Source organism: Exophiala mesophila, assembly GCF_000836275.1.
Source record: "Exophiala mesophila strain CBS 40295 unplaced genomic scaffold supercont1.4, whole genome shotgun sequence".
In the NCBI taxonomy this organism is placed as follows: Eukaryota; Fungi; Ascomycota; class Eurotiomycetes; order Chaetothyriales; family Herpotrichiellaceae; genus Exophiala; species Exophiala mesophila.
This window is the reverse complement of record NW_015622507.1, coordinates 3,966,779-3,993,172: the sequence shown is the minus strand read 5'-3', so window position 1 is coordinate 3,993,172 and position 26,394 is coordinate 3,966,779. Positions and strand designations below refer to the sequence as shown.

At 50.9% G+C, this 26,394-nt stretch overlaps 8 protein-coding genes across 9 annotated transcripts; 4 read left to right on the top strand and 4 right to left on the bottom strand.

Annotated features, from left to right (window-relative positions):
* Window positions 1–516: 516 nt before the first annotated feature.
* Window positions 517–2,858, top strand: PV10_06502 (uncharacterized protein; the record flags this gene model as incomplete). The annotated part of the gene is made up of 2 exons (XM_016371304.1): window positions 517–806; window positions 866–2,858. 2 exons carry the CDS (start codon window positions 517–519, stop codon window positions 2,856–2,858), a joined length of 2,283 nt encoding a protein of 760 aa, XP_016223597.1.
* A 47-nt stretch (window positions 2,859–2,905) lies between these two features.
* On the bottom strand, window positions 2,906–5,505 carry PV10_06501 (uncharacterized protein). Its single transcript, XM_016371303.1, has 3 exons — window positions 4,722–5,505; window positions 4,379–4,667; window positions 2,906–4,323 (listed from the first exon to the last, which is right to left on the bottom strand). The coding sequence occupies exons 1-3, from the start codon at window positions 5,155–5,157 to the stop codon at window positions 3,603–3,605; spliced, it is 1,446 nt and encodes a 481-aa protein (XP_016223596.1). The 5' UTR covers window positions 5,158–5,505; the 3' UTR covers window positions 2,906–3,602.
* Window positions 5,506–5,654: 149 nt separating this feature from the next.
* On the bottom strand, window positions 5,655–10,172 carry PV10_06500 (uncharacterized protein). The gene is made up of 3 exons (XM_016371302.1): window positions 9,991–10,172; window positions 9,377–9,494; window positions 5,655–9,320 (listed from the first exon to the last, which is right to left on the bottom strand). The coding sequence occupies exon 3, from the start codon at window positions 9,227–9,229 to the stop codon at window positions 6,116–6,118; it is 3,114 nt and encodes a 1,037-aa protein (XP_016223595.1). The 5' UTR covers window positions 9,230–9,320; window positions 9,377–9,494; window positions 9,991–10,172; the 3' UTR covers window positions 5,655–6,115.
* Window positions 10,173–10,850: 678 nt separating this feature from the next.
* On the top strand, window positions 10,851–13,077 carry PV10_06498. 2 transcript variants are annotated; one of them, XM_016371300.1, is made up of 4 exons: window positions 10,851–11,755; window positions 11,804–12,406; window positions 12,462–12,984; window positions 13,048–13,077. In XM_016371300.1, the coding sequence occupies exons 1-2, from the start codon at window positions 10,969–10,971 to the stop codon at window positions 11,890–11,892; spliced, it is 876 nt and encodes a 291-aa protein (XP_016223593.1). In that variant the 5' UTR covers window positions 10,851–10,968; the 3' UTR covers window positions 11,893–12,406; window positions 12,462–12,984; window positions 13,048–13,077. The 2 variants fall into 2 exon arrangements, with proteins under 2 accessions (XP_016223593.1, XP_016223592.1); XM_016371299.1 differs by having other exon boundaries at window positions 11,804–12,984.
* Window positions 11,894–12,815, bottom strand: PV10_06499 (uncharacterized protein). Its single transcript, XM_016371301.1, has 2 exons — window positions 12,682–12,815; window positions 11,894–12,622 (listed from the first exon to the last, which is right to left on the bottom strand). Exons 1-2 carry the CDS (start codon window positions 12,735–12,737, stop codon window positions 11,965–11,967), a joined length of 714 nt encoding a protein of 237 aa, XP_016223594.1. The 5' UTR covers window positions 12,738–12,815; the 3' UTR covers window positions 11,894–11,964.
* Window positions 13,078–13,358: 281 nt separating the features above from the next.
* Window positions 13,359–22,169, top strand: PV10_06497 (uncharacterized protein). Its single transcript, XM_016371298.1, has one exon. The coding sequence runs from the start codon at window positions 13,932–13,934 to the stop codon at window positions 21,555–21,557; it is 7,626 nt and encodes a 2,541-aa protein (XP_016223591.1). The 5' UTR covers window positions 13,359–13,931; the 3' UTR covers window positions 21,558–22,169.
* A 15-nt stretch (window positions 22,170–22,184) lies between these two features.
* Window positions 22,185–24,496, bottom strand: PV10_06496 (uncharacterized protein). Its single transcript, XM_016371297.1, has one exon. It carries the CDS (start codon window positions 24,244–24,246, stop codon window positions 22,483–22,485), a length of 1,764 nt encoding a protein of 587 aa, XP_016223590.1. The 5' UTR covers window positions 24,247–24,496; the 3' UTR covers window positions 22,185–22,482.
* A 656-nt stretch (window positions 24,497–25,152) lies between these two features.
* Window positions 25,153–26,103, top strand: PV10_06495 (uncharacterized protein; the record flags this gene model as incomplete). Its single annotated transcript, XM_016371296.1, has 1 exon — window positions 25,153–26,103. One exon carries the CDS (start codon window positions 25,153–25,155, stop codon window positions 26,101–26,103), a length of 951 nt encoding a protein of 316 aa, XP_016223589.1.
* Window positions 26,104–26,394: the final 291 nt, after the last annotated feature.

Below are 26,394 nucleotides of genomic sequence, written 5' to 3'. Positions count from 1 at the left end.
ACCTGTCTCCAATGGCACTGTCCCACTACCTGCGCATAATCTACCTAAAGTACGCACTTATAGTAGCCAGTCCCCTAAACGTTTGTGCCTACGAATATACAACTTAGTACATACTAGTATGTCTGTATGTGCGCTTGTGCGTCGGAGTAGAGCGCTGAGTCACGTGTAGGGGGATCTTGGCATTTTGTTGGGTGGTGCAGACGCGTCGCGTGGGTCGCGTGTCGAGCCTTAAAAGTGCAGGCGCGAGTGAAAGTGCTCACAGTACCAAGGATCCTTGGCAGTCGCGTTGAGGGGTCGAGGCAGTCGAGGCAACGAGGCAGGCACGACAGACGACAGGCGCGGGCACTCCGGGGCTCGGCCTGGCCTCCAGCGCGTGTTTCCACCCAAAATCTTCCCCTTCAACTCTGAAGACACAGCGACATCACCTTTCACTTCGGCCAGCCCTAGAGGCATTGCTCGTTGCCTTCGCACGCCCTTGTCCACGACATCGTCGCTTCTTCGGCCATTCTTGTCGCCATGGCGTCTTCTAGTCGCGACTCGGTCGACCTTTACTGCACCCAGTGCTCTAGTCACTTGGGCATCTTCGAGAACGAATGGACCCGACTCACTGCAGGCTATATGCGCCCGGCTCGCCCAGGTCAGCATTTTGGCACCGAGGTCGGCCAGAAGACACAAATTGTTCCTGAAGGAAGCTCTCAACAGGCTGCACGCGGTTGCACCATGGCCGAAGTGTTCTGCCAGAAATGTTCTGCAACTGTTGCCAGATATTGCACCGCCGCTCCCCATGTGGACCAGCGACACTTGGTGTAAGTCTCCAGCTACCGCTATTCTTCCATCGACCATCCCCGATGCTTACCCTTCATAGGAACCAGTATTTCTATAAGCTTTCCAAAACGCACCTTACCAACAGCCGAACCGAAGACAAGGTCGACCCTGTTTTCACCTTCGCCGAGATGTCACAACCAACCGCTAGATCAACTCATCCACCTGCCCAGTCAGACTATTCCCTCCTTCCTCCCAGTGCTAGAGCCTCTCAAGTCAACACTTTAAGGGCCTCGACACAGCCGTATCCACGATCTTACACGCCAGCTGAGCGCTCACTCCTCCGCAATGGATCACATTACGAATCGGAGGAATTCTCGGAACGTAACTGGGAAATATATGACCACAAACTCAGATTTCAACAAGGCTTGATGGATGCACAAGAGAAGAGAATACAGGCGCAAGACATCAAACTTCAGACGCTGTCAAATCAACTGGACCTTTTCAAGCGAATCGTGCAGGACCTTCAGTTCACCGTATCCAAACTTCAAACGGGAAGCACCGATGTGGTTACACTCTCTCCAGATCCTAACGACTTTGTTGGCAAACTTGAGCATCTAGTTAGCGCAATGAAGAAAGCCCATTCCCGTTCCCAGGGTTCCGGGGAGCATATCGCGAGTACCACTTTGTACGACTCAGCATCACATTCACCCATGCCAGAACAGAATACTGAACCTCCGGCCTCGCTCGGCAAGCGCAAGCGTGGCAGCAATGATACTCGACAGGCCGGTCCACCACGTGCCACTCATCCAGATGATCTTGGGTCGCCTAATGCGCGACTCGAAACCGCATCAAGATCAGTATCATTCGCCGACTCCAGTCAGACCTCGGATGATCAGAACCCACAGGAAGAAGAGTCTACAGGAACATCTTTCCTCTCTACCGACTTTCACACTGAGACTTGGGCGGCTTCCCACAAGGATGCGCCTGGACCAGCCCAGATGTCTGCCAGGAAGTCCAGCAGGTTAGATAACACTGGCCAAGAGCACCATCCCCCCAATGCCCCAATCACAGACCATACCTCATTCGAAGAAACACCTAATGAGGGTCATATTGAGTTTAGCGACAATGACATGGAGTCTTCAACCGGCGCCGTTGATGCCGTGGGTCCTCCTGATCTGGGGACTTTGGAAGAACCTCCCGATACCCAAACTGAACCCATTGCGAACAACTCTTTGGGTGACGCCGAAGGGGGATCGGAAAATGCCAAAAAGAGACCTCGAAATTCCCAGTTAAGCGCCAGGACGGTCGTAGAAAATGCAACCGAGCGCTTGGCCCGAAGTCTTGCCCCCGAACCTACCAAGCGGCGACGTACTTTGCCACGAACATTACCTTCTCCCCAGGTAGAAATCGGTCTCGACCACGCTCGCATCCTAACTCCGGCGACCGTCGAACAGGAGCGGCGTGAGGCTGAGACTCGGAAGGATGTTCCCAAAGCGTCGCCCACTCCCGTCCTTCAAAGCACGGAGAAACTCCTCAATATTGAGCTGAAGGAGCTAGGTCTTGAGGCGTGGATCGGAAAGAACAAGCAACATAATGCGGAATATCGCAAGGTAATCACTGCAGCCAGAGCAAAGAAAAGAGAAGAGAACAAGAGGGCCAAGCTCGCGAAATTGGGATTCGCTCCAGCACCGCCCTCTGATGGCCTACCACAGTCTGACCCAGCTTCCTCTGGAGCTGAACCACCATTGGATTTACCTCAGGAGGAACCCCAACCGAGTGCTGAAGTGGAACATCCGCAACCAGCACCAGTCGTGTCAGCTGCCCCTGACGCTCAGCCTACCCATACTGTCAACGAGGTTAACCAGACCAACGAGGCTAATGATCCCGTGTCTGAAGCCAAGGCCCAGCAACTGCTTGCTGCATTCGTCAGTGGATCTACTGTTCGAACACTCAATGGTGAGAGCATCGGGCCCGCAGAACCTCCAAAAGAGCCGGAGCAGACCCGTGCAACGCGGACGCGCGGAAAAGCACGAGAGGCCGAGTTGAGGCGTAGGAGTCAATTGGCACAACAAGCCATGGAGATGGAGGCGTGACCTTGGCAAAAGTACAAGTAGTATCAGGCGGAAGCTCGTTGGAAAAAGGTTAACATAGGTGGGCTCTACAAATGAGCTCAAGCAGCATTGTAGTTCATAAATATGATACTCCAGATGCCAGAAAAGGAGCTCAGCAATGGAGCAGTAGTCTGCATCGATTTCTGCACCTGTCCTGTCTTATGCCAATCAATAATCACGAGAGTTCTTGAGCGATGCCATGATAGCTCGCCCATCGATCAATCTATTGTGGCGTCGCTTCCAAGTCTGTCTCGATCTCATACGTGACAGTCTAGCTTCTACCATCTACCCTCTCCTTATCGCTTCCGTGCTGTAGTTCTGGTTCTTCAGGTCCAACGCAAGCCGCCCATGACGGACTGAAAATCCTAACCCCCTTGTCTCTTTTACTTTTGTGATAAATCATTGCCCACCCTCGCTCAAGCGGAGAGCGAGGCCAAATGCCCCGCGCGTGACGTTGATAATCGTAAGCCTCTTTGCGCCTGCGCCTGAACAAGTGCCGAATATTCCTCCCATTGGAACCGCACCATGCAAATTCATCTGTTGTACAAAGTTAAAACAATGCTAAAGGAAACACCATAATATGTCAATCGGGTACGAGACGGGATGGAGCAATTAATGTAGTAGTGTCGGTGTTTGAAAGGTCATCGTAGCGCTTCTTTCGCTCCGGGGTCGAATTTCGTACGGTCGTATAGTGGTGACAGAGAAGGATCAATACATGAGTGACTGCTAGGTCAATTTTGGCGGGACTGTGTCACTAGGTCGAATGACAGAGCCTCTGACGCCGGCCCACATGCGTTGCAGCGAATCTTTGATTCTGTCCCAGGATGACATGTTCAATTTGTTGCTCAGTTCCCGGTACGAGTACATCTCGGCCCAGCAGTCACGACCCCACTCGCAACCGGCCATGTTGACAACGAAATCTCGTTCTTCTTCGTTGTAATGAAACCTTGGATCCAGAAGAGCATTAGTGATTGGGGAGTTGTCCTTTGGCTTTTCCCCACCACAGGCACCTGGGGGAAAGGAATTGATTTTGCGTTGTGGAATGAAACCGAAGTGGGTCCTCATGTAAGGTTGCGAGGCGTATAGATGCTCAAGGGCGTCCTGTTCCTTGTGCTCCCATTCCATGTGTTTTTGCTCATACAAGACTGGATCCCACCACATGTCCAGAAGCCGGTCTGTGAACGGAGACCGTTTTAAGAAGAAAGAGCCGAGGTTAAAACCGGCACAGTCTTGTGGGATGACGACATCGATCGAGGAGGTCAAGTTGTCGCCAGTCGGAGATCGAGAGATGGGATCAAGAAAATTGGTCTCGGGAGGATGGGTAATATTGAGGGGGTTGTACTGGTTGATGTCCCGGTAGACGGTGGTAGCGAGGTTGTTGAAGATGTGGGATTGGAGGGAGTAAGAAGGCTCCATGATGAAGGTGTTGAGGTCGAGCCACCAGAACCTGTAGTCAGGGTTAAGGGTGTCCACAGCAAAGAAAAAAGGAGTCGTCAGCTAACCATTCTGCATTTGGGTATTTCGCCATGGCGTTGCGGACCAGGTCAACCTTCTCCCAGCTCTCCCTCCATTCGTGAGCATATCTCTTTTTGGTGCTCATATCGGTGATCTCGAGATGATAGCCCCAACGGTCTGCATAACGTTTCTTGTTCTTGACGCTGTCCCTCTCAATGGCCCATTCTCGGGGACCTTTCCATTCCATGACACCGCCACCTTCATTGGCCCCGAGAACGATGACGAATTTACTGCCACCACCAAGTCGGGAGTTGCTCCGATAACGACCTCGTAGATCTGTTAATAGTCAGTAAAGGGGAGACTGACAGAAAAGGCACAAGATTCACATACTGATTTGGGACATGAGGAGTGTCGTTAGCGTGACAATGGACAAAATAATGAAGAAGAACTTGAACTTCCTCAGAACATTTCCCACAAAAGTCTTCAGCTTGGACACACTGCTACCACCTCTGGGTGTCCACCGGCTACGGCCTAACTTTTCAGGATCCTTCCAGTTTGCCGACAGCGGAGTATAAGGACTGTTGAAGACGGGAAGTGTTGAAATCCTCCGCTTGGAACGCTGGAAAAACCCCTCGTTCTTTGTCTGAATGCTTGGATATCCTCTTACTTGAGCACTTCTAGCCTTTGCGGCGGCCCACTGATTGTCGCCATTGGTGTAGCCATTGACACCGGCATAGAGACCATTGGGGGTGGAGGAGCGGGCGGCATGGCTCTTGGACGTCCAACCTCCATTGGGCAGCGGGGATGGAGACCGGGAGAGGGACATGAGGGATGGCGGAGACCAAGTCCAGAAGACTTGAGACTTCAGGGAGACTCAGACATGAGTAGGGTCATCAATGGGTGGGAATCGAGGCCTGGCCAACAGGCGTGGGGGAGGGCCGTGGAGTAGTTGTAGATGTGGCCAGTTGCTGGGCTCCGGTGGCTCACGCTGTCGCAGGGGGAGTCGAAAAGGGTCGACTAGTAGAAGGATGGCAAATGTAAGACAAAGAGCCTGAAAGCGGCGATGACAAAGAAAGAAAGAAAGCAACAAAGTCGACGTCAAGGGAGGAACAGGAATTTGTGACAATCAAGTGCGATGGAGGCCTATGCAGAACAGACCTCAAGTTGATTATGAGGTCGTGTTTTGGCAACTGCGGCGTCCGGCTGCGGAAAGTCGGGAACTAAAAATGGAGGCAAGTCGGGTCTGGAGAAGGTTCTGGCGAAGAGGCTGCGATTGGAAGGATGGAAAGGGCGGGACGCAAAAATGCGGGCAGGGTGCGAACGTCAGTGCACATAAATTCTATTTTCATGATTCAAGTCGACTATCATACGGAAGGTGCCTTCTTTCCACTTGTTAAGATGAAAAGTTCAAGGGCCGTGCCTTCCATACCTTCCATGGTCACTCCTGCATCATTTATCTGCCGTGGCTACCATCATCAAGTTGCAGTCACCCACATTACAGAAGCAGGGGTCCAACGCCGGTTGCAGACATCTTGTCCAACATTCTCATTCCTAATGCAATTGATAATCAGGTCTTTCAACGATGATTCGCAGCGCTGTGGTATTTTCTAAACATCGTGTAGCCCTCCATATCGTTATCGCCCCGTATGTAGCACCAGCCTAAAGGTGGATTCGATGGCAGACATAGGCCAATCTGCCCTGTGGGAAACAAGCATAACATGTTGAAACAGCGCCATCCATTCGTTTGTCCTGCTAGGCAAAGACTTCTCACCGCTGTTCAATTTTCAATTTTCAATTCGACTTATTCGCATACTCTCGCGTTCTTTCATCACTCGCTGGTGGTGTTGTCTTTCTTCTTGGATGCGAAATGGACCTTCCTCGTTTGGTCGCTGGCGAGCACTATCACCAAACGTGATCTCCACTTTGAACTTGAGAAATTGACCATTCTGGTCATCGAAGATGGTGATGATATCGCCTGTGAAAACTTGTCCGAAAAGGGCTGCTTGGCCATCCGCTGACTCTTTGCGCAGTTCTACGCCGTTCACCAGGATGTTTCTGCTCGCTGACGTCGAGAGAAGGGTACGGATTCCAGAAAGGTCCATCCAGTTGCCGCCTCCCTCGAGGTGTTTCTCCATCCCAGGAGCCCAAAAAGTGACCTTAAGAGCGTATTTGGGAATGCGGGTATCCTTTCGATCGGCATAAGGTACTGTGCAATCGATGCCTCTCCCCCATGAGGTCAGGCGGGTTTCTAGATTGATCGTAATGTTTGCTAATGAGCCGGGCATGCTGACCAGCTTTCCGAAGCGTTTTGGAGGCTTCAAAAACCGTCCTGTACCTTCTTTTACTTCTTCCTGGACAGGAACCTTGCGTGATTCTTCAATAACTTCACTCGTGCTGCTCATGACACGGGCTTGAAGTCCTGTCCTGGCATCGAGAGTCACAGCTACATTAGCAGGAGATGTGTAGATCCGACCACCGGCGTTCCCATGGAATGTTTGGGTGCTTGTCCGCATTTTTTCGGCTCTTGATGCATCGCGAGCTCTGATTTCGGCAGCGAAATTCTCCGGATCCGTTACCAGACCGAGATCGATTCGTCGTGTGAACAGAGGCTCCGAGGTATCATTGGCCGCCCCACCAGCGCCGGAATGGTCATCAACGTTAGAAGGCGTGAGTTCTCGTGTGTGGGGTGTGACGGGATTAGTGGTGTCTGTTGTTCCTCCATCGGATGGTTCGGCATCAGGTGACGCCATGTTGAGCTGCCCGAGTAGCCTCGCCGCCGAAGCAGTCTGGTCTTGAGGGTGTGCATCCGCAACTGCGTGGGTATGTTGGCGCGGTTGTCCATTGTCAAATGCATCTTGTGGGAGCGACTCGATGTCTCCGTGAGTTACAAAATCATTCACGCTGACCTGCTCAATCCGGTCGCCAAATTCCGGCACGTTGGCTGCGGTTACCGGCTGTAGATTGTGACCAAAAATTCCCGAACTGCGAAGCAATGACGGTGTCACTTCACCGAAGAGCCGCTCTTCGGGGATGGGTTGTATTGCATGTGACAGTTCGGGTCCAGAACCTTGTGACAAAGAAGGAAGAGCAGGATATCCCACTTCGCGTGCCACCGTCTCCATCGCAAAATCTCGTCTTGGCTTCTTGCTTGGACGATCTGGAGATTGGCTAGACGTCGGCTGCGAAGTCAACTGCGCCAGATTTGCCACCAGATCGGAGTCGATTAGATCATCATCTGCCAGTCCTGCACCGACCGACATCTCTTCGATGTTGTCTTCAACATTGTCGTATACCACGTTGTCCTCAACGTGACGCAACCACGGGTGGCGCAGGCACTGAGCTTCTTTCGGCCGAAGGTGTGGAGTCCGTTGTAGCAGTCTGGCAATGAAATCTATCCCATCTGGAGACACGCCCACCTGTTTGAGAGGGAGGAAGTCAACGTCCTTTGTCATGATGTTGTTGAGCATCTGTGCTCCACGATCATCTCCTCTGCCCAAAATGGGGGGCTTTCCACAAAGCATGTGGAAGATGACTGCTCCAAAAGACCACATATCAACAGATTGGTCATAGGGTGAAGGTAAAGGTTTCGAAGTCGGTTCACCGAGTCGGCGTCGTTTTGTCGGGCCGTTGGCGTAATGTCCATAGTCTGGATACACTTCTGGTGCACAATAGAGAAGGGTGCCGCAGAATGTCTTGAGAAATGTTTCCTGGTCGTTGACGCATTTAGATAATCCAAAATCTGACAGCTTGACCACAAGAGGCTCTCGCGAGGCGATGAGAATATTGTCGGGCTTGATATCACGATGGGTGATATTTTGTTTGTGGAGATAGTCGAGGGCATGCAGGATTTGGCGGGTGATTTGCTGTACCTCATTTTCTGCAATCCTTCCTCTTCGCCTCAGTTCTTCCGCTAGCTCGCCATGAGGGACATACTCCATTAGAATGTAAATCCAATGCTGATAGTTCTGACAGTCGACGTAATTGACAATGTTGGGATGCGATAGATTCTTCATGATATTGAGTTCACTATCGAACTTCATATCGAGAATGCCGTTCTTGATGAACCGACGTTTATCAAGCTCCTTCGCAGCATAGACATCGCCTTCCTTCTTTGTCTGCACTCGATAGACAGTGGCAAATGCTCCTTTGCCGAGCATGCCGGTGAAGTTATAAAGGCTCCCACCGTTCCAGTGGTTCCCGTAGGAGCTTTCTCGCATCGACGCAAACTGCGCAACACTGCCTCTCGCCGCCAGATATTTCCTCAGGTTCTCCTCATATTCATCCTCTTTATCGCCCCGGTTTGGTATGCGCACCATGAACTTAACCTCATCCCTGCTCCTCCCTGCAACTACCGATATGATGGAACCGTTCTTCAGTACAGTGGTGGCGGTTTGCACCTTTTTATCCTCTTTACGCTTCCGCGTGGTAAGATGGATATCGTCCACAATGGTGCCGTTAGTGGATAAGTCTTGTAGCATAAGACTGCCTTGGCTGTTGACAAAAATCTTGAAGTGTGTCTTGCTCACCAAGGCCTCTTCGGGGTTGGAAGTTAGGACTATGTCACACGTCGAGCGTAATCGGCCAAATCGGTAACCGTCTTTGGGATTCCTGACCTCTGAGGACATGCGCAAAGCAATATCCCGAGGTTGCTGGTAATTGGGATTGAAGTCCACATCATCTTCGGTAATGCCACCAAGATCATCGTTTTGCAGTATGTGCTGCGGGGCTATGACCAGGTTGGCCTTGACGCCGTCAAAGGCTGCTGGTGAATTTGGGTGCAGCAGGCAGATCACATCGGTGGCATCGACGTCCGAGACATTGGACAGGTTGGTTCCTCGCCTGCGAGGGTCTTCGACTGGTTGTGTCGCGTTTAACGTCGGCTGGGACAGCCTATCCATGATGAACACGGAGGAAACACCGCGATCAATGGAACGGATAGGTGGGAGCACTAGATCCTCGGCGTAAGGTGCACGTGGATCACTTGTGTTGCTGGGACGTATCGATTAGCATAACCTTCGTCCAAGGGCTTCACTGATTTGGCATACAATTTTGGCGTTGATCTAATCACCTACACAAAGCCAGTGAAAGGCTCTGTGGGAAAGGACAACTTGGCCTGCTCCCAGAATTGTCGAGGATCCATCACCTGGGGGACGTGGTGGTTGCCTGAACGACGGTCAGCGAAAATATTCTTCAACATAGCCCAGGCTGAAAGTGACATTGCAAGCGGCCGACATGTGCATGTGCGAAGGATAGAGCATATGTACGAAGAAAGATAAACAACTGGCGAGATCACTCCTCCAGTCATAGAGCATACCATCTGCGCCCACACCAAAGGCAGTGCAGAATCTTCACATTTCAAACAGATCAAGTATAACGTGTGCCCAACAGTCAATGATACGCAGATCTCTTGAATGGCACAAGGTTGGAAGCCTAGCCTAGGACCACAAATATGTGTGATATGGTATAGAAGCTCAGCTGTATGAAGCTTTCGATAGGGTGAACCCATGAGTGTTTTATCCCACCTGTACAAGCACTTGTCCGACCAAGTCCCGATAGCATCTCGCGGAAATGTTTTGAACAGAGGAGTGAAGACTTCTTCAGCGGTAGGCAGAGGGAGGAAATTGACTCGGTATGCAGCAGATAAAGGGTGTGCACGTACCACTTTCAGTGACTCGAGGTTGCTATCAACGTCAGTCTCATTGCCGTTCGCAGGTCTGAGGAGAATTCAGTCGGTGGGCACGAGGGATTCCCTGTATGCACTCTCCAAAATCACAGCGCATTTGGCCAGCCTGGAGAAGACAAGGTTGGAAGTGTTATGAGTGGGAAGCGGAGGTGTGTAAGAGAAGGTGAAGGTTAGAGATTCTTCCATGACGCCAATTCTCGAAACGTTGTTGAGAGCGAGGCGCGCATCAGAATTTCCCCGCCAACAGGCAAATCAGGCGCTGGAGGCATGGGAGTCTTGGGACTGCCGTTGGCTCTCAGCTTCTGGCTTTCTGGATCCGGGTACCTGGCTAAAGTAGCGCGTTTCAGGGCACGTACAACTTCAGGTCCAACAGTGCATGGACCTCTCCGAAGTCACTGCATTGATGAATGGCGCGCCCGAGACCGGATGGAGTCCATATCATGAATGGGCTTGCCAGTCGACATTCTCGGGAGTCGTTTAGAAAATGGGAGGTTTTGCATACTAAGTAATTCTGATTATGAAGATGTGTCCTTGGTGATATGGCCATAACTACCTCATAGGTACCTACCTACCTAGGTAGTACCCAGGCACACAGGTTACTACCTACCTACCTTACCTACAGGTATGTCCAGGGGTCTGGCTGAGCATACCTACCTACCTTAGGTACCTAAGGTAGGTACTTAGGTATGTACCTAGGGTTAGGCATGAGTCTCCCTCGGCCCAACTGCCTAGGCTGCATTCGCGCTTCTCAAGCCTTAACAAAGGCTACTTAGACACTGGTGACTCGCTTACGCTTACGATTGTTCTCCTGAATATTTCACCCTCTCTCTTTTAGCCTTGGACAACCTTGAGTTCCTGCGATTGCGATTAAACAAGCCAGAAAATGTCATTCTTTCTGTCATTCTCTCGATTGTCCTAATTGTCTCTGGTTTGATAGGACAAGTGACTGCCCATATGTCTGACACGGCTTCGGATGCCAGCTCCCCAGGCATCATTCACGAATTCCCACGCGAGGAGATTCATCGGCGCAGTGCTAATAATCGCCAGAACGGGTCACCTCCGCAAACCACGCAAGCATATACATCGACTTTATATGTCCATCCATATTACCTACCAGGCGGTAAGCGGTCGCTGTCAGGGATCTCTATTCGGGCCTTCGGTCTAGGAATTGCGCTGGGGCTCTCAATTCTACTCACCTTGGAATTGGCCATTCATGAACATGGCCTTTGGAGAGCCCCATGTTTTATCGGCATTCTGGCAATTTTCCACTACATGGAATTCGACTCCACTGCCCGTTACAATCCTCCAGAGGCACGCATTTCATCATTTCTCCTGCTATCAAACGGCTACGCCTACACCACCGCTCATACCACTGCAATGGCTGAACTGCTATTGAGATACTCACTGGGCTCGGCTTGGACGCCAAAGTGGCTTCAATTCAGGCTCTTGAACGTCCCGACCGTAGTCCCTGTGAGCATTGGATTCGTACTTGTCCTTGGTGGGCAGCTGGTGCGAAGTGCTGCCATGAGACAAGCCAAGACCAACTTCAACCACGTCGTGCAATGGAACAAACGACCAGACCATGTCTTGGTCAAAGATGGCGTCTATTCCTTCTTGCGACATCCGAGTTACTTTGGATTCTTCTGGTGGGGCATTGGCACACAGGCTATCCTGGGCAATCGGATCTGCTTGGTCTTGTATGCGGTCATACTCTGGAAGTTCTTCAAGCGGAGAATCACTTGTAGGTTTGTCTACTGGGGATATGAGGCTGAGCTAATTCTTGGCGTAGATGAAGAACGACATCTGGTGTCCTTTTTCGGCAGAGAATATGTTGACTATCGCGACAAGACTCCTGTGCGAATACCGTTTATTCCTTGATGTTTGCCACGGCTCTTCTGGCATGATATCTGCGGGAAAATCGTCTTCTCCAATGCGTGACTGGCGTGCCTCTTATTTTCTCTTAATTGGCTGCTTGCGATCCATCGAACGCTGGACGTCTTCGAGCTGGACTGCGACATATGAGGGAGTCGAGTTCAAGTCAAGCCAAGGCAGATCTATCACCTGGATATTTTCCATTACACGCCGCAATAAGGCCTCAGCGCCAGGAGCACCAGCCTCGAGGCCAAGCATCCCCAAACGTGGCAAGCCTACGGCTTGCGCCATCTCGGCCTCAGCTTGAGGCGATATCTCGATCAACCTGGCGCGAGTTTCTCGAGGAGCAGCTGTGGCGATCAATACAGGCAGCGATGAAGTCATGATCTCTGGTAGACAGCCACGACAAACAAAGACCGCGGCAATCTGACCTGCAGATCTTGCGGCATCGCCATTTGTGGGGCTCCTACATAGTCCAGGTGGCCTACGAGCCGCAGAAAAACTCTGAAGCTTTTGAGTGGTACTATTGAAACCAATGGTTAGGTAGTCTTGGATGTTGGCTGACACCGCAGAAGAACGTCTAGGGCTTTCGGCCAGTGCTTGGGAATCTGCACTCCTTGTCTTTCTCTTTTGCTCCTTAATCTCGACGTGGCGACGTCGATGATCACCAACAGTTCGCAATATTGGGAGGAGCAGAGCAAGAATGGCAGCTTCCTCGTCTGGGTCGATAACAGGCCTAAATTTAGTCAGTCTCAAGTCTCCCAATCCGTGCAGAGTCTAAGGATTCAAGCCCACCATGTTGGTTGGTCAGAAGGTAGCGAAAGAGCGTACGCCTGTTTCTGCTTGCTCATGGCGTGTCTATGGTTGATGGAATGGGGAGCCAAGGTGGCCAGGAAGTTTCCAGTGTTGAATGACGTTGGCTTGGCGGGGCATCTGCTCGAACCCCAAACTTTCGAGATCAAGTTTTGGTCTCGCTGGCGGTGAATGCCTACGGTGCAAGCTACTTAGCCATGGTTGCCACTTTGTCTTGATGCCTACTTGGAAGAGCGTAACGCAGAGTGGTCAGTGATTATGGGCAAGCCAAGGCATAATACAGCCGTAAGTAAATCTTTGATAAGAACTGGAAATTTATTGAACCTTTTCTTAACTGGAGATCGACAGGTTAACGCGTCCAGCGCGTGACGACGGAGGTGCGTGACTCGTGATCCTGGGTGCGCACCTCATGTAGCTTTTTCGTATGCGCTTTCGAACCATCAGGGCCATTCGCTTTAGGCGCCAGCCCGGAAGTAGTTTAGTAGGCTTGCCAAACTCCCTGAACTGCGTGGTGTACGGAGTACCTAAACTCCGATTTCCTGAAGTTTAACTTGCTGCCAGAGGTCAAACTGCAGCCTGGTCAACAGTTACTGCCTGTAGTTACTACCTATTCCCTTAGTACTCCTAAACTGCACAGTACTCTGGACGTATAGGTTAAGGTACACTTGACACTTGACGCCTCACAAACATTTTCCTCGTCATCAATTCTCCCAGATTCAACTGTCCATTATCACAGTACCGCAACTCTTCAATCTCCTGCATTACCTTAACACCTCATCTTGATTGATCTTATCATTTTGATGCGCCTATCCTGTGTCAAACACAGACATCCTTTGCCCCGCCTTACACCCATCCTTTAAACCCCCTTCGCCTCCCTCCACACTTCCACACTAGGAACATGGCTTTTGTGGGCTTCGGACTTCCTCTACCTAGCCACTCCATCTCCACCTAACTCAATCCCATCAGACTACAAAGAAGCCCTTGTGCCGCTTCTTCATCTTCCTCATTCTTTACCTGGCTACGAACGTCGCGTTGTGCCGCGGCAGAAGTCGGCGTTTTCCCTCTCTCAGCCTGTTTGCCTAACCAGAGATCCAACTGTTGCTGCCTCTGCGCCAAGCCATTGATCTGCCTCGTGGATCTTAACCACGACTTCACCTGTGTCCCTGCCAAACCCCATCGACTGAGAGTTCTGACAGTTTGTCTGGCAAACACCCAGATGTCACTTATCTAACATGCCCAACACACTTTCCGACTCTTCCGTCCGGAATCGCAGTGATTCCACTGCAGACTCAGGCATGCCTGAACATGAGCACAAACGCCCAAGGCTGAGTGACTCCAAGTTGGATGGGACACAAGTCATGTCTGATCTGCACGTGTCTGCCGGTCCAGCTGCACCTTCCACATCAGAAATTGTCTCAAGACCCAACAAGACACCTCAACGAGACAAAACTCCTCCTGTTCAATCTGAATCCTCGCCACCTTCCGTTACGGTCCTCTCCCCAACCAGTAAAGTCACCATCAATACCCGTCCTTTATCAGCCTTGTCTCTCACTCAAGCAGTGCAATCCGGTGGCGGAGACATGCCCAACGTGGAATGCTCATCTTCTGACCATCAACTCAGCGCCTCGAGCGACACTCCTCCAGATGTCAACACCCCACAATCGACCAGCCATGAACCTGCGGATATTCCTGAAACCATCTCCATCTCATCATCTCCCAGCAAGAGTCCCGAGATCGAGGTTGCTGAAATCGAGGACTATGACCAAGACCCAGCTCACACAAGATGGACCAGCCGAATTGGCGGTTCTGCTTCCATCCCTCTCTTCTCCCAGACCATTCAACCCGGTCATGTTTATCGCACTTTTCCATATGCGGCTGATGTGGCACCTGGAAATGCCAGTCGTACCGTCATCCGTATACAGGATATCTTTCAACACGCTGGCGGCCAAGAAGGTGAAATCTTTGTCTTGGTCAAAAACTGGCTCACCGACTTTGTGTCGAAATGTACACACTTCCCTGCCATATTACTTGACGACGACCGAGAGTTCTGGAACCGTGTTCCTGGCCTAGTGGAAGGTCTTCTGCGACGACAAACCGGTCCACCCGCAAGGGCTCGTATTGAGGACTTGGTCGATTTCTTTGTGGCATATGCACATCTGACTAAATTGCTCATGGAGCACGATATCCAGATGCTGAGCCGTCTGAAAGACGACTCGGACCTTACACGCCTGCGCACCTTGAATACCGCCAGTGCCCCATACCTCCAGCCCCTGATATGGATTCTGCAGACTCCGATTCCATTCTACGAGGCCATTAATCGTGTCCATGCCTTTGATATTGCACGATTCCACATCAATATCGTGGACAAAGTCACCGACCCCGCCGGCATTAACTTGCTAACGACCGCCTCCAACTTCCTCCTTGTCCTGTCCTCAAAGCTTGCTAAACGCCAAGATCTGTTCCGGCAGTATCTCAACGTCTTGAACGCAGTATGGCACGTCATGCGAATCGCGATAACTCCTCCTTTGGATGTCCAGCTACCGCGCCCTGTTCAAATTGACCATGTTCGCAAAGTGTCTGAGAAGATACTGCTAAATGCCGACGCCGCTCTTCAAAACGCGGTTGTCAAGCAGCTTTCTTGGCTCAACCTCGACACTGCTCCCAAGTTGATTGAGCTTATCAACCCCATGATGATCATAATCGCGGTCGAAGTGCCGCAGATCGGCCAGGACATCGTGTCTTCGGCAGGTGTCGGCTTTGCTGATTCTGATCTTACAGATCTCCCTAGTACGATGCCATATGCATGGAAATTCAAGACTTTGAGAAAGTTCATCACTAATGGTCGAATGGAACTTCGGGTGTTTGGCGTCGACATCATGTCCGCTGACCTCGTCTACGTTTTCAACCACATCATCGACGGAAAACTAACGCCCTCAAATGCGGTAACGAATCCATTGGTCCGCTTCCTCGCCAATTTCATCAAAGAAACCCGATTAGTTGAATACATAGTCGGAGTCGATTCTCATCCACAGATCATTCGACGCGCCCATAATGTGGTCGGCTTTCTCTGTGTGTCTGGAACATATTCTGATTCAACGACGGACGAGATCTGGAAACACATTGTTGAAGGCCAAGACATCCGAACTGTTCATGAAGTTTTTAACCTCTTACGGACGTGTTTCAATGTTTACAGCCTTGCGGCAGAGTACTATATCTGTCAAAAGTTGTGCGCGTTCCCGTTTGAGCGTCTCGATGAAACTATCGTGTCATTCATCATTCAGCTCTTTGACAGCATCAGAGCGAATGTCGGGTTCAGACCAAACCCAAATATGTTACCAATAGGCGCGGTCACAAGACAGCTATGCATTCGACTTCTCCGAGAGGCTGCAGTAGAGGAGAACCTGCTGCTGGATTACTCGTTGATCATTCGCCGCGAGTTTCCCCAACAGTTGAACTTCTTGGTCAATTTGGGACAAGCCGGAAACTCGATTGATGATGACGAGGTACGCAACATCTTCAGTGAGATTGCTTCAGATGTCAAGGCTCATAACCGATTTGCGGGAGGTGATCTGCTCGTACTCGGTACATTGGTCCAGACTCTTCCAAAAGACGACCTATCGGCCCTGGTGAAAGATCTCGACCTCACCTCCGCTCTCGTGGAAGAAATCGTTCAAATCGGCAATAATTTAGATCCTACATGCCCAAGCTTAGTCACCGAGACGATATACGAGATCAGGGCGCGGGCTTTGCATTGCCTTATTCTCCGCTTACCAAGCACTTTCACTCCTGAGTTGATCGAGGCCCTCTGGAAATCCTTCTTCACATCTCAACAAGTCCTGCCCTCCGTTCGCGCCAAATCCTGGACCACGCTATGCAACGCACTCCGGGAAAGAGCCCCTGATGACCACAACATTGTTTTGGACCGGATCATAAACACTCACATGCAACATTTACAGCCTCAGGACTACTGCGAGCCATTGCTGGAGTTCATGAAGTTGTCGATGAGACACCTCTCGCGAAATCTCTCACACCAGCAGAACCCCCCGAGTGACGGCGTGGTCTTTATACCTGGAATGGATCGTTTATGGAAGGTCATGCTCGAGGCACCCCCTAACACCATCGAGAACGAAGCCACCGACTACATCATCCAGCAGTACCTTGACCATGATCTTATCATGAGACAGTCAAAAGCAACCATTGATGCTACCCATGCTTCGCTTGTCGATCGCTGTGTACAACAAGTGATTGCATCAGCATCTAGACTCAAGTCGTTCACTGACGGAACTGTGCTAGGCGAGGATGAACCCATCGTCGTCATCGCCTCTGAATCCGAAGTCCGCGCCGAGGAGCTTTGTTTTGACCGCTCTCTACTATTCCTTCGGAAGTTCCTTGAGGCCATCAAAGGCCATCCACACTATGGTCTTATCTCCAGTCCGGTCCCAAGTTTCCCTGAATTCCCAAACAAAAAGGGCGAAACTCTTGACCTCAACATCCAGATTTTTGGCAGCAAGCATGTCTCAGAAAGGATGCAGAAAATAAGTACTGGACGCGACAATACGGGCGATGAACTCCACAAATATTTGTCGGATGCCAGCGGCTTCTCGAAATTCACCGTCTTCCACATCGGGCAAAAAATAATCCTCGAGCAGGAGAACACAACCTTGCATGATCTGAAAATGTGGACTGGTCTATTGATGGTCAAAAAGGACCCCAACTCTACTGAGGTCATTCGTACGCGCTCGGCACGTGCGTCTTCGCCTGTTGACTCCAAAGTCATGCATCATTTCGACGAGTTGTACGGACTTTTGGATTCCGAGGAACGACTAGCCAGGGAAGTTTACAGCTTTCTCAGCCTGTTCTCTGCGCAAACTGAGGTAGTGAGCATGGTCCGTTCGATGACGCGTTCCGCCGCCGACGTGTTGCCTCCCGAGAAACCATTCAAGCTGCTCTATTGCGCCCGCGCCCTAAGATCTTGTATCGAATACGAGTCTTTCAGTTCAGACCCAGACGCAAGGTTTCTCGTGTATGGTGTACAGGTCATCACCAGTACGCTTCCCAGTCTCGACTTAAGCCCTGCCCAGGATTCTTTACGTAACTCGATTGTGCACAGTCTTTTGGAAGCTCTTCTTCTGGCTTTTCGCGCCAAGGTTCCCACGGGAGACTCTCTACAATACATTCAAAACCACCAGGACTTTGTGGCCCAGGTCACACGCTTATGCTCCTTTGCAGTGGACAACAATTGCGTGGATCCTGACTTATCGGCCTCTGTAATGGCCAGGCTGGTTCTAGAAACATTTATCGAGGCAAGCTTGCACGATGACCGCGTATGGAACTGCGTTGATCTTCAGAACAAGCTTCAAAACATTCTCATGACCATTGTGAACGACGTACGACCAGACGTCCGGCATACTCTGCTTGATGTTATACTCATGTTGACAGGCGGGGCTGGTTCAAAGATTCTTCTCAAAGTCAACAATCCTCGAGCTCCTCGGTCTCGATTCCCTGCCACTTCAATTGAAGCGTGTCTATCACACCTTTGGACTGCACTGGTCGAAATTCTTCCGGTCGCATGTCTCCAGCCCCAGACCAGTGGAGAAATGTGTGAATCTATGCTTTCCATCATCAAGAGAATCGGGAAATCCTTTGCCGTTGATGCCTTGAGTCAATACCTCAAGACTTGGAGTTCTATACTCCTGGATCACCAGCATATCGAAACCGTTGGCCAACCTCTGGCAGACTTTGTTGTGGCAGGTTTGGCGAAACTCCTCCTGGAATGCTGTAAGCTGCTAAATGCAGTCCACAAACTCCCTCCCAGTACCAAGCTCATTGAAGACATAATCACTGGATTCTTGTTTCCGCCACTCTCTGGAAGCAAGGGAATCATCCAGGGCACTACAAACCTACCTATGCTTGACAGTAATGTTAGAGAGAGTCTATACTCTCTAGTGTTGATATTGTGTCAAGAAGCTGATGATTTTCAGGTGGTCATCGCTAAACTTGGGGATGATCTCCTGCCACAGGATTTGTTCGAACCTTTATGGGGCAACGACCGACAGCAACTTCGGACAGAGGTTGGTTACGCTGGCTTGCGCAACCTGTCAAACACCTGCTACCTGAATTCTCTTTTTTCGCAGCTCTTCATGAACGTTGAATTCCGCGAGATCTTCCTGAACTCACGCATCCTGGATCGCGCCAAACCAGGACTTGTTCTCGAGCTTGCCAAGGTATTTGCCTTTATGCAGAACTCGTACGAGAAATGTGTCGATCCTGTGACTGCTGTTGAAGCGATTACAACATATGACGGAGAACAAATCGATGTATCTGTACAAATGGATGTGGATGAGTTCTTCAACTTGCTCTTTGATCGGCTCGAGGGCCAAATCGATGGACCATACAGGGATGTGTTCAAGTCCATATATGGTGGGCAGTTGGTCCAGCAGATCAAATCAAGAGAGTGCGAGCACATTTCCGAACGACTCGAACCATTTTCTGCTGTTCAAGTCGAGATCAAAGGCAAAGCCAAGCTGGAAGACAGTTTACGCGCTTATGTCGAAGGTGAGGTCCTACAGGGAGAGAACAAGTACTCGTGCACCTCTTGTGGACGACACGTGGATGCCGTCAAGCGCTCTTGTCTCAAAGAGGTTCCTGACCATCTTATCTTCAACCTCAAGCGCTTCGACTACGACATCATGACAGGTATGCGCACCAAGGTGAACGACGAGTTTCGGTTCCCGGACATTTTGGACATGGCACCATACACATTGGCTCGACTCAGTGAAGACGATCAGTCTGAAGAACCAGATCAGTTCGAGTTGACTGGCATCATTGTCCATTCAGGAACGGCAGACTCCGGTCATTACTATTCATACATCCGACAGCGCCCGTCCGCAAAAGATGTGGCGGACTCGTGGGTTCAGTTCAATGATCAAGACGTGACGACGTTCGATGCCACGCAGATGCGGGAGCAATGTTTTGGTGGTGTTACGGAGTCGTACTACAATCTACCCAAGTTTTACAATGCGTACATGCTCTTCTACCAGCGAACATCGAGCATCAGCAAGATTGCGCAACGTTATCATACCCACGATTTCGTCAACCCGATCCGACTACCGCTCCCATCTTCGATGGACCGACACATCGCACAAACAAATGAGCTTTATCTTCGGTCGTATTGTGCTCAGGATGGGACACATGCCAAGTTCATCTTCCAGCTCTTCGAACGTCTCAGAGCACACAGCGAGCAATGCAGTGCAGAACACACCTTGGAGACAAACATGTTAGAAATGGTGTTGGATTACATACGAGAAGTATCCTCTCGGTGGAAAGATCTGCCTTTCGTCGAAGACACGATGAAATCAATCCAGGCTTGTGTCGAACAATGCCCTCGGTGTACCCAGTATGTTGCCGAGTGGCTCGAAGGTCCCCGCATTCTCGAAGACGTTATCGTGCGAAGCCCATATTTGGTGGTCAGAAAGGCTTTTGCGGGTCTAATGACCACGACAGCGAGCCGCTTGCATGACCTTCGGATGAATGTGAAGTTCGATGAGGATGACGATGAGGATGACGAAGAGGACTCCTTGTCAGAGAAACACCTAAATTGGCTGGAGAGCTGCGTTAGCCAATTGGCAAGACTCTGGGATGTGGTGAGCAAAAATGGACGATGCTGGGGCGAGTACTTCTTCATTCTCAATGGAATCCAAAAGCTGGGTGACGATGAACTGGCAATGGTTCTCAACGGAGGATTCATCGAAAAATGCTACGAGATGGCCATGGTTCACCTGAACAGCCCGGTGGACTATCCCATCTCAAGGAAACTCAAAGCTCGGTATTCGGCTTACCTCAACGCAAGGGACAAGAACCGAACCTTCAATCATTCTATCGTCTTCCGTCTGTTGGTCAATCTCTTGACTAGAGTTGATCTTAGTCTCATGCCTAGCGGAGAGGTGCGCATCGTCGACCCAAAGATTGGTTTGAGTAAAAACGAGCTCGAGATCCTCGGGATTATCAACGTGCCATCACAGTTCGAGTGGCTAAGACGTCTCCTTGCAGGAAGGACCAACATCATTGCCATTGATGATATCATTGAGTGTTTTTCACGCGATCGACTTCTTGCAGTTCCTGTCAAAGAAGTGATCCTTGCAGGTCTCAACGACAAACTCATCAACATGGCGGTGAACTTCCTCCGCCCGGCGCTGGTCTTCGTTCAACACTGCACGTCAGATGATCAGACGATGGACCTTGTTCAAGGAACTCTAGACAGCATTCAGACAGTCGGAGTGGAGTATAGCCGGGACTATCACGAGTTTGTTGAGGCCTTGCTGCAGGTCGAGAATGCCAACCTCGGCCACGAGCGAGGGTTTTTGGTTGAGGTGGTTGTCAATCATGTTCACTGCTGGGCCCCAACATTCCTCGCGGCACCCCTGGATCCTCATGCCAATGTGCAATTGGCGACCGTGGGCCTTTTGCGACAATACCTGTTCAATCCTCTCCAACGCGCGGATGGTCAGGATGTTCAGGAATACAGACGATTACGGCACCTGGTAAGGGAGCTTGCGGTAGGATGCTGCACTTTTGTGCAGACAACCTTTTTGAACAACCGAGGCCGGGATGATCTGACCATTCAACCAGGACAGGTCAATCAAATGATTGAAGTGGTGGATGTATGTTCTCTGCATTTCGACGCGGAAGATCCAGCAGATGAAGAGAGACTGGTGGATCTTCAGCAAACCATGGCGGCATTGCGAAGCAAAGCAGAGAATTCTGCCGAGGCGATGAGCACAGCTGAATGGCAAGAAAACAGCAGTGATCTCGCCGAAGTCAGTGGACAGGAGGACGATTATGTCTCGACGAGCCCTTAGGAGGGCGATTCAAGTACAAGTGAGAGTCAGCTGGAGGTGGAGGTGGAGTTTTGGACGGATGAGCGGTACTACTAGACCAGTGCAAGGCGTTGGGGAGGCTGAAAGGGTTTCTAGGGGGAGTTGTTGGACTTGGGTCTTCTCCCGTCGAGGAGGGGTTTTCATCTTTTTCCTGCTTGTTTTTTACTTCTTTTCTTCTCCTTCTCTTCTTGTGTTGGGAGATCGATTGTTCCCCGAGGGAATTCAGGGGAGGGGGGCAATGAGGGAAGTGGGTGGTTGCATTCCGAAGAATCGAATTCGACGGGATGCATGTGTATGAATGAATGAAATGAACCCAGGTGATTTGCACGCGCAAAGATGGCGCCGACGAAACCTGAAAATCAACCTGAAAATCAACGAACGAGCTCATGAATTGAAGACCAAGCAAGACATTACAAGGCAATTAGTCAATAAGCAAGCGGGTTGGTTGTGCTATGAGTGTTTTGGCATTGGTAAAAAGACCGACCGACAGAAAGATGACAGTACCAAAGCGAGCGTGGTGAAGTTAGTAATGATAATTCCAATTGCAATAACGAAACGTGGAAAGAGAGCAGTAGCAGAGACTGTAAAGGGAACAGGGAAACATTGAAATCAAATTGATTAATTACATATACAATTGGAAGACGCGATAAGTGACGAATTATGAAGCTAGAGGGAGATTCTGATCCTTTGTCGTCATCCATCACATCCGAGTCAATACAGTATGGTATATCCAGGTCCTTGCCCTCCGTTCAATTTGTGCCTGCTAAATATCATGACTCAATTCACTTATCGCACAGGGGTGTTGCACGACAACCTGAGGTGTCGACTCCATATTTAAACAATCACACAAACATACGCCGTCATCGTTGGTTCGTTCATTCATGCTTCGTAGAAGTAGTCCCCCGATCTACAAGGTCTTGACACGCATCCATTCGCCAGTGCCGACTCCAAGATTGAGACCGTTGCGCCCCCACCACTCTCTGACCTCACACTCGCCGCCGCCTCCCACAGCATCTTCCATAGCTTCCTCAATATCACAGGTCTTGTACTCGACTCTTAAACCGGAGCGGCGGCTGACTTCCTTCCACCACTGCAGTACGTCGGCGTGGCCATTCTTGGTGGCACCGACAAGGACTTGATTGTCAAAAATCATTTTACTGCCTTTGAAGCTGTGCCAGAGTTCCAAAACGGGAACGTGGCCGTGTTGTGAGGCGAGCCGGGCGACACCGTCTTCATGGGCATAGGGGATCCCGCTATTCTCCCACCATTCGATACTATTGGTGCGGCCCGATTGAGCAGCCAGGAGAATGGATTTGCCGACTTTGAGGGGCATCTCGGATGGAGTTCCGGCGAGCTTCAGCGAGTTGACACGCCACCACTCCAAGACTTGGACGTGGCCCTTTGCACTAGCAGATTCGAGGGCTTTTTCGGTATAGGTGAGCTTAAGGCCAGAGTTGAGCCACCAATCGAGAACTTCGACGAAACCGGCACGGGAAGCGCCATCCATGGCTTCATGGCCGTATTCTTTCTTGATGACGGCTGGACAGTCACGCCACCACTGCAGTATGGTGGGAGAGTTATATATAAGAGAGGCTTTATGAGGTAGGAGAGCGACACCGAAACTGGTCCAGAAAATGTCTTTCTGGTGCATTGCCAGATAGGTGAGGAATTCAGTCATGCTGAAGCGAAAGATGAGTCTGGTGGCGGTTTGAGAGAGAGTTGTTGGTGGTTGGGTAGTAGTGTTGGCGGTGAACCAGGTTTTGAATTGGGAGATGGGCTGGGTGAGAATGGTGTATTCGAGGGAGCGGCGAGTGGAGAGGGAAGAAGGAATTAAGGGTCGCCACTCGTGAGGAACGGGGATGTGAGTGAAGATGCCCAGGGCGGTGGCCAACTCCCAGTCGCCGAGGTGATCGAGGATCATGGTCCAGATCTCGATGGGAAGGCGAGGTTTGGAAGATTCCGAATTGACGGGGGACAGGTGAGGAATGGATGAGAAGGGTTTCGGGCGAGAAGAGCGGAGGACGGTCTGGGCTTCGGTTTGGATGGACTCGAGGATCTCCTCTGGACCATCCCACTGCCACTGGATCTCGAGGTCGGCTTCAGGGCCAAGAGGATTTGGGCCTGGTTGAGAATGATTGTATGGGTCGTCTGCATAAGTCCACAGGGCTGGGGTCAAGACATGGACCCAGTCCCATTTACGATGGATCTTGGATAGTTGCTTTTTCCACATGGGGTGATTCCATTGATCGACGCTTAGTTCAGGCAAGAGGGTGATTCTCTTGGAAACGTCCCAGCAGCGGAGGACATGGAGGATGACATCGGAGGTGAAGCCAGCGAGCATGAGAGAAATCATGCCAGCATCCATAACGGCGCAAAGTAAGTCTGACCACCTGGCGAGTCTGTGCCCTAGCATCTTTGCTTGGTTTCGATAAGGGTCTTGAGGAGTATTCTCATACCACTGAACGTCGTCGAGGTTGACTAAAGGGCTGACATGTCGTTGGAAGTCAAGCTTAGAACTCTCAGAGACAACGCGCAGATTGACATCAGGATTCTGGATGAGATATGGGAGGACTTCTGGACCAATTTTGTCGGTGAGGTAGAGAAGGACATTGACACGCCGCCGTCCAGGACGGGAATTTGATGTCAGAGACATTGTCGTGTCTGATGACATGGAATAGAGGGTGGGTTATCGTCGAAAATGGAGTGAAATAGGTAGGAACATTGGTGGCGAAAAGGGCGGTATCGCTGCCGCAGTCACTGGACCGTGGGCAAAGGTGGTGGTGGCAGGTTAGAAGGCACGGGAGGATAAGGCTGAAGGTAGTAATAGGACAGCCTGGGTACGGAGTTGGGTTGAGGGGAGATAGTCGTTAATGAAGTAGGCAATGGTGTTATGTTGAGCGTGGGACAAGATGATAGTAGAGAGATAGCAGAATGATGATAAAAGGTGTTTGTTCGGCGATTAAAAGATTTAGGGAATGTCAAGGTATGCGGAAGGAGGGGATAAAGTGGTATGAGTGGCAGGCGCCAATGGCAAGAGTTTTTAACGCAGGTGCGGCCTCGGGCTACCAACGGTGCTTGGGCACTCACAGGGCAGGCACGACTGCCACAGTGGCACCTACGCTCGTTGTTCCATGCATGCGGGAACCCAGAACCCAACGCAGCCAGGGCCAACTTTTCTTCGTCTTCCTCCCCTCTCCTCTCCCTTCCCCCTCCCTCTCGCTACGGAGTACTCGCTACTCGCCCCTCCACCATTCAGTGGAATGATGCTGATCACCCTTGAACGGCTTTACATCCTATTGGGAGACTCCCTCTTAAACTCAATCCCCCACCTTTACACTGGCCAACGCTTGAGAAGCATCATGCAGCATCAAACAACATCCAATCTTTGGGTCACGTTTACCCCGTTCTTAAGTGCAACCAGCGTAGCACATACCATACGCAAATCCCAGGCAAGAAACTCAATCACTTGCCTTTAGACTCAAGCTGACTCGAGACCAATAGCGAATTTGCCAGGTGGCCGCCACTTTATATCCTCATATCTCAAGGTTCTAATATGAGCTCGACTCACACCCACAAAATGCCCTCCACCGACGTTGCCTCCTTTGTCAATCACCTCCGCTCGTCCAAGCGAATCTGTGCACTTCTCGGTGCTGGTCTTTCTGCTTCTAGTGGTCTTCCCACATTCCGGGGTGCTGGTGGTCTGTGGCGTACTTATGATGCCACCGACTTGGCAACTCCTGAGGCCTTTCAGAGTGATCCTGCCTTATCATGGCAATTCTACAGCTACAGGAGGCACATGGCCCTGAATGCCAAACCCAACAGAGCCCATCTGGCCCTTGCAGAATTGGCACGTCGCAATCCCCAATTCATTACCCTCAGTCAAAACGTTGATGGTCTCAGTCCCCGTGCAGGCCATCCTCCAGACCAACTCAAGCTCCTGCATGGCAATCTATTTGACGTCAAGTGCTGGGACGAATATGGCTGCGGTTACCATCGACAAAACGATTTCAACGATCCAATCGTCCCTGCCTTGGCACTACCTGACGATCCAGCCCAGGCTCCAGATGCTCAATTGAAAGATGCTGTAAAGCAAAAGCATGCCCTGCTCAAAGGCGCTGACATCTCAGACATTGCAATCCCTATACCTAAAATTTCACGACAACAGCTCCCACAATGCCCCCAGTGCAACAAGAATCTTCTGCGTCCCGGGGTCGTGTGGTTTGGTGAGTCTCTGCCTCAGCATGTGGTACAAAGTGTCTCAGCCTGGTTCGACCAGCCTGACAAGGTCGATCTTATCCTCGTGATTGGTACGAGTTCCAAGGTATACCCGGCAGCAGGTTATACCCAGGTTGCGAGGCAAAAAGGCGCGCGTGTCGCAGTCATCAACATGGACCCGGCTGATGCTACTTCTCTGACGAATCAAGACTGGCTTTTCCAAGGCGACGCAGCAGTCATTGTCCCTGACCTTCTCAAAAGCGTCATAGGAGAAACTGCGGAATATGATGACAATTTCGCCGCCTCCTTGTAGGCTCCACCTCTCTTGTCGCCAAAAAGACCTTGGTGGTTATTAGATCCACTAATCGTGTTCACCTACCGGGAGTCGGTGAGGGATCGACTTGTGGCTGATGAACCAGTGAGTAGAGGCCTTGAATGGTCTCGGGAACCCCTAGCGGCTTTCACAGGTAACCTGCCTGGCTTAGCTTTTGGGGGCTGTAAAGCATCCGCCAGGCATCCTACACCTATGCGTAAACCCACCTTCTGCTGGTGGGCTGTTAGGCCTCGATTATCTCGGCCAAATCCGTGTCACATGCATGCATGT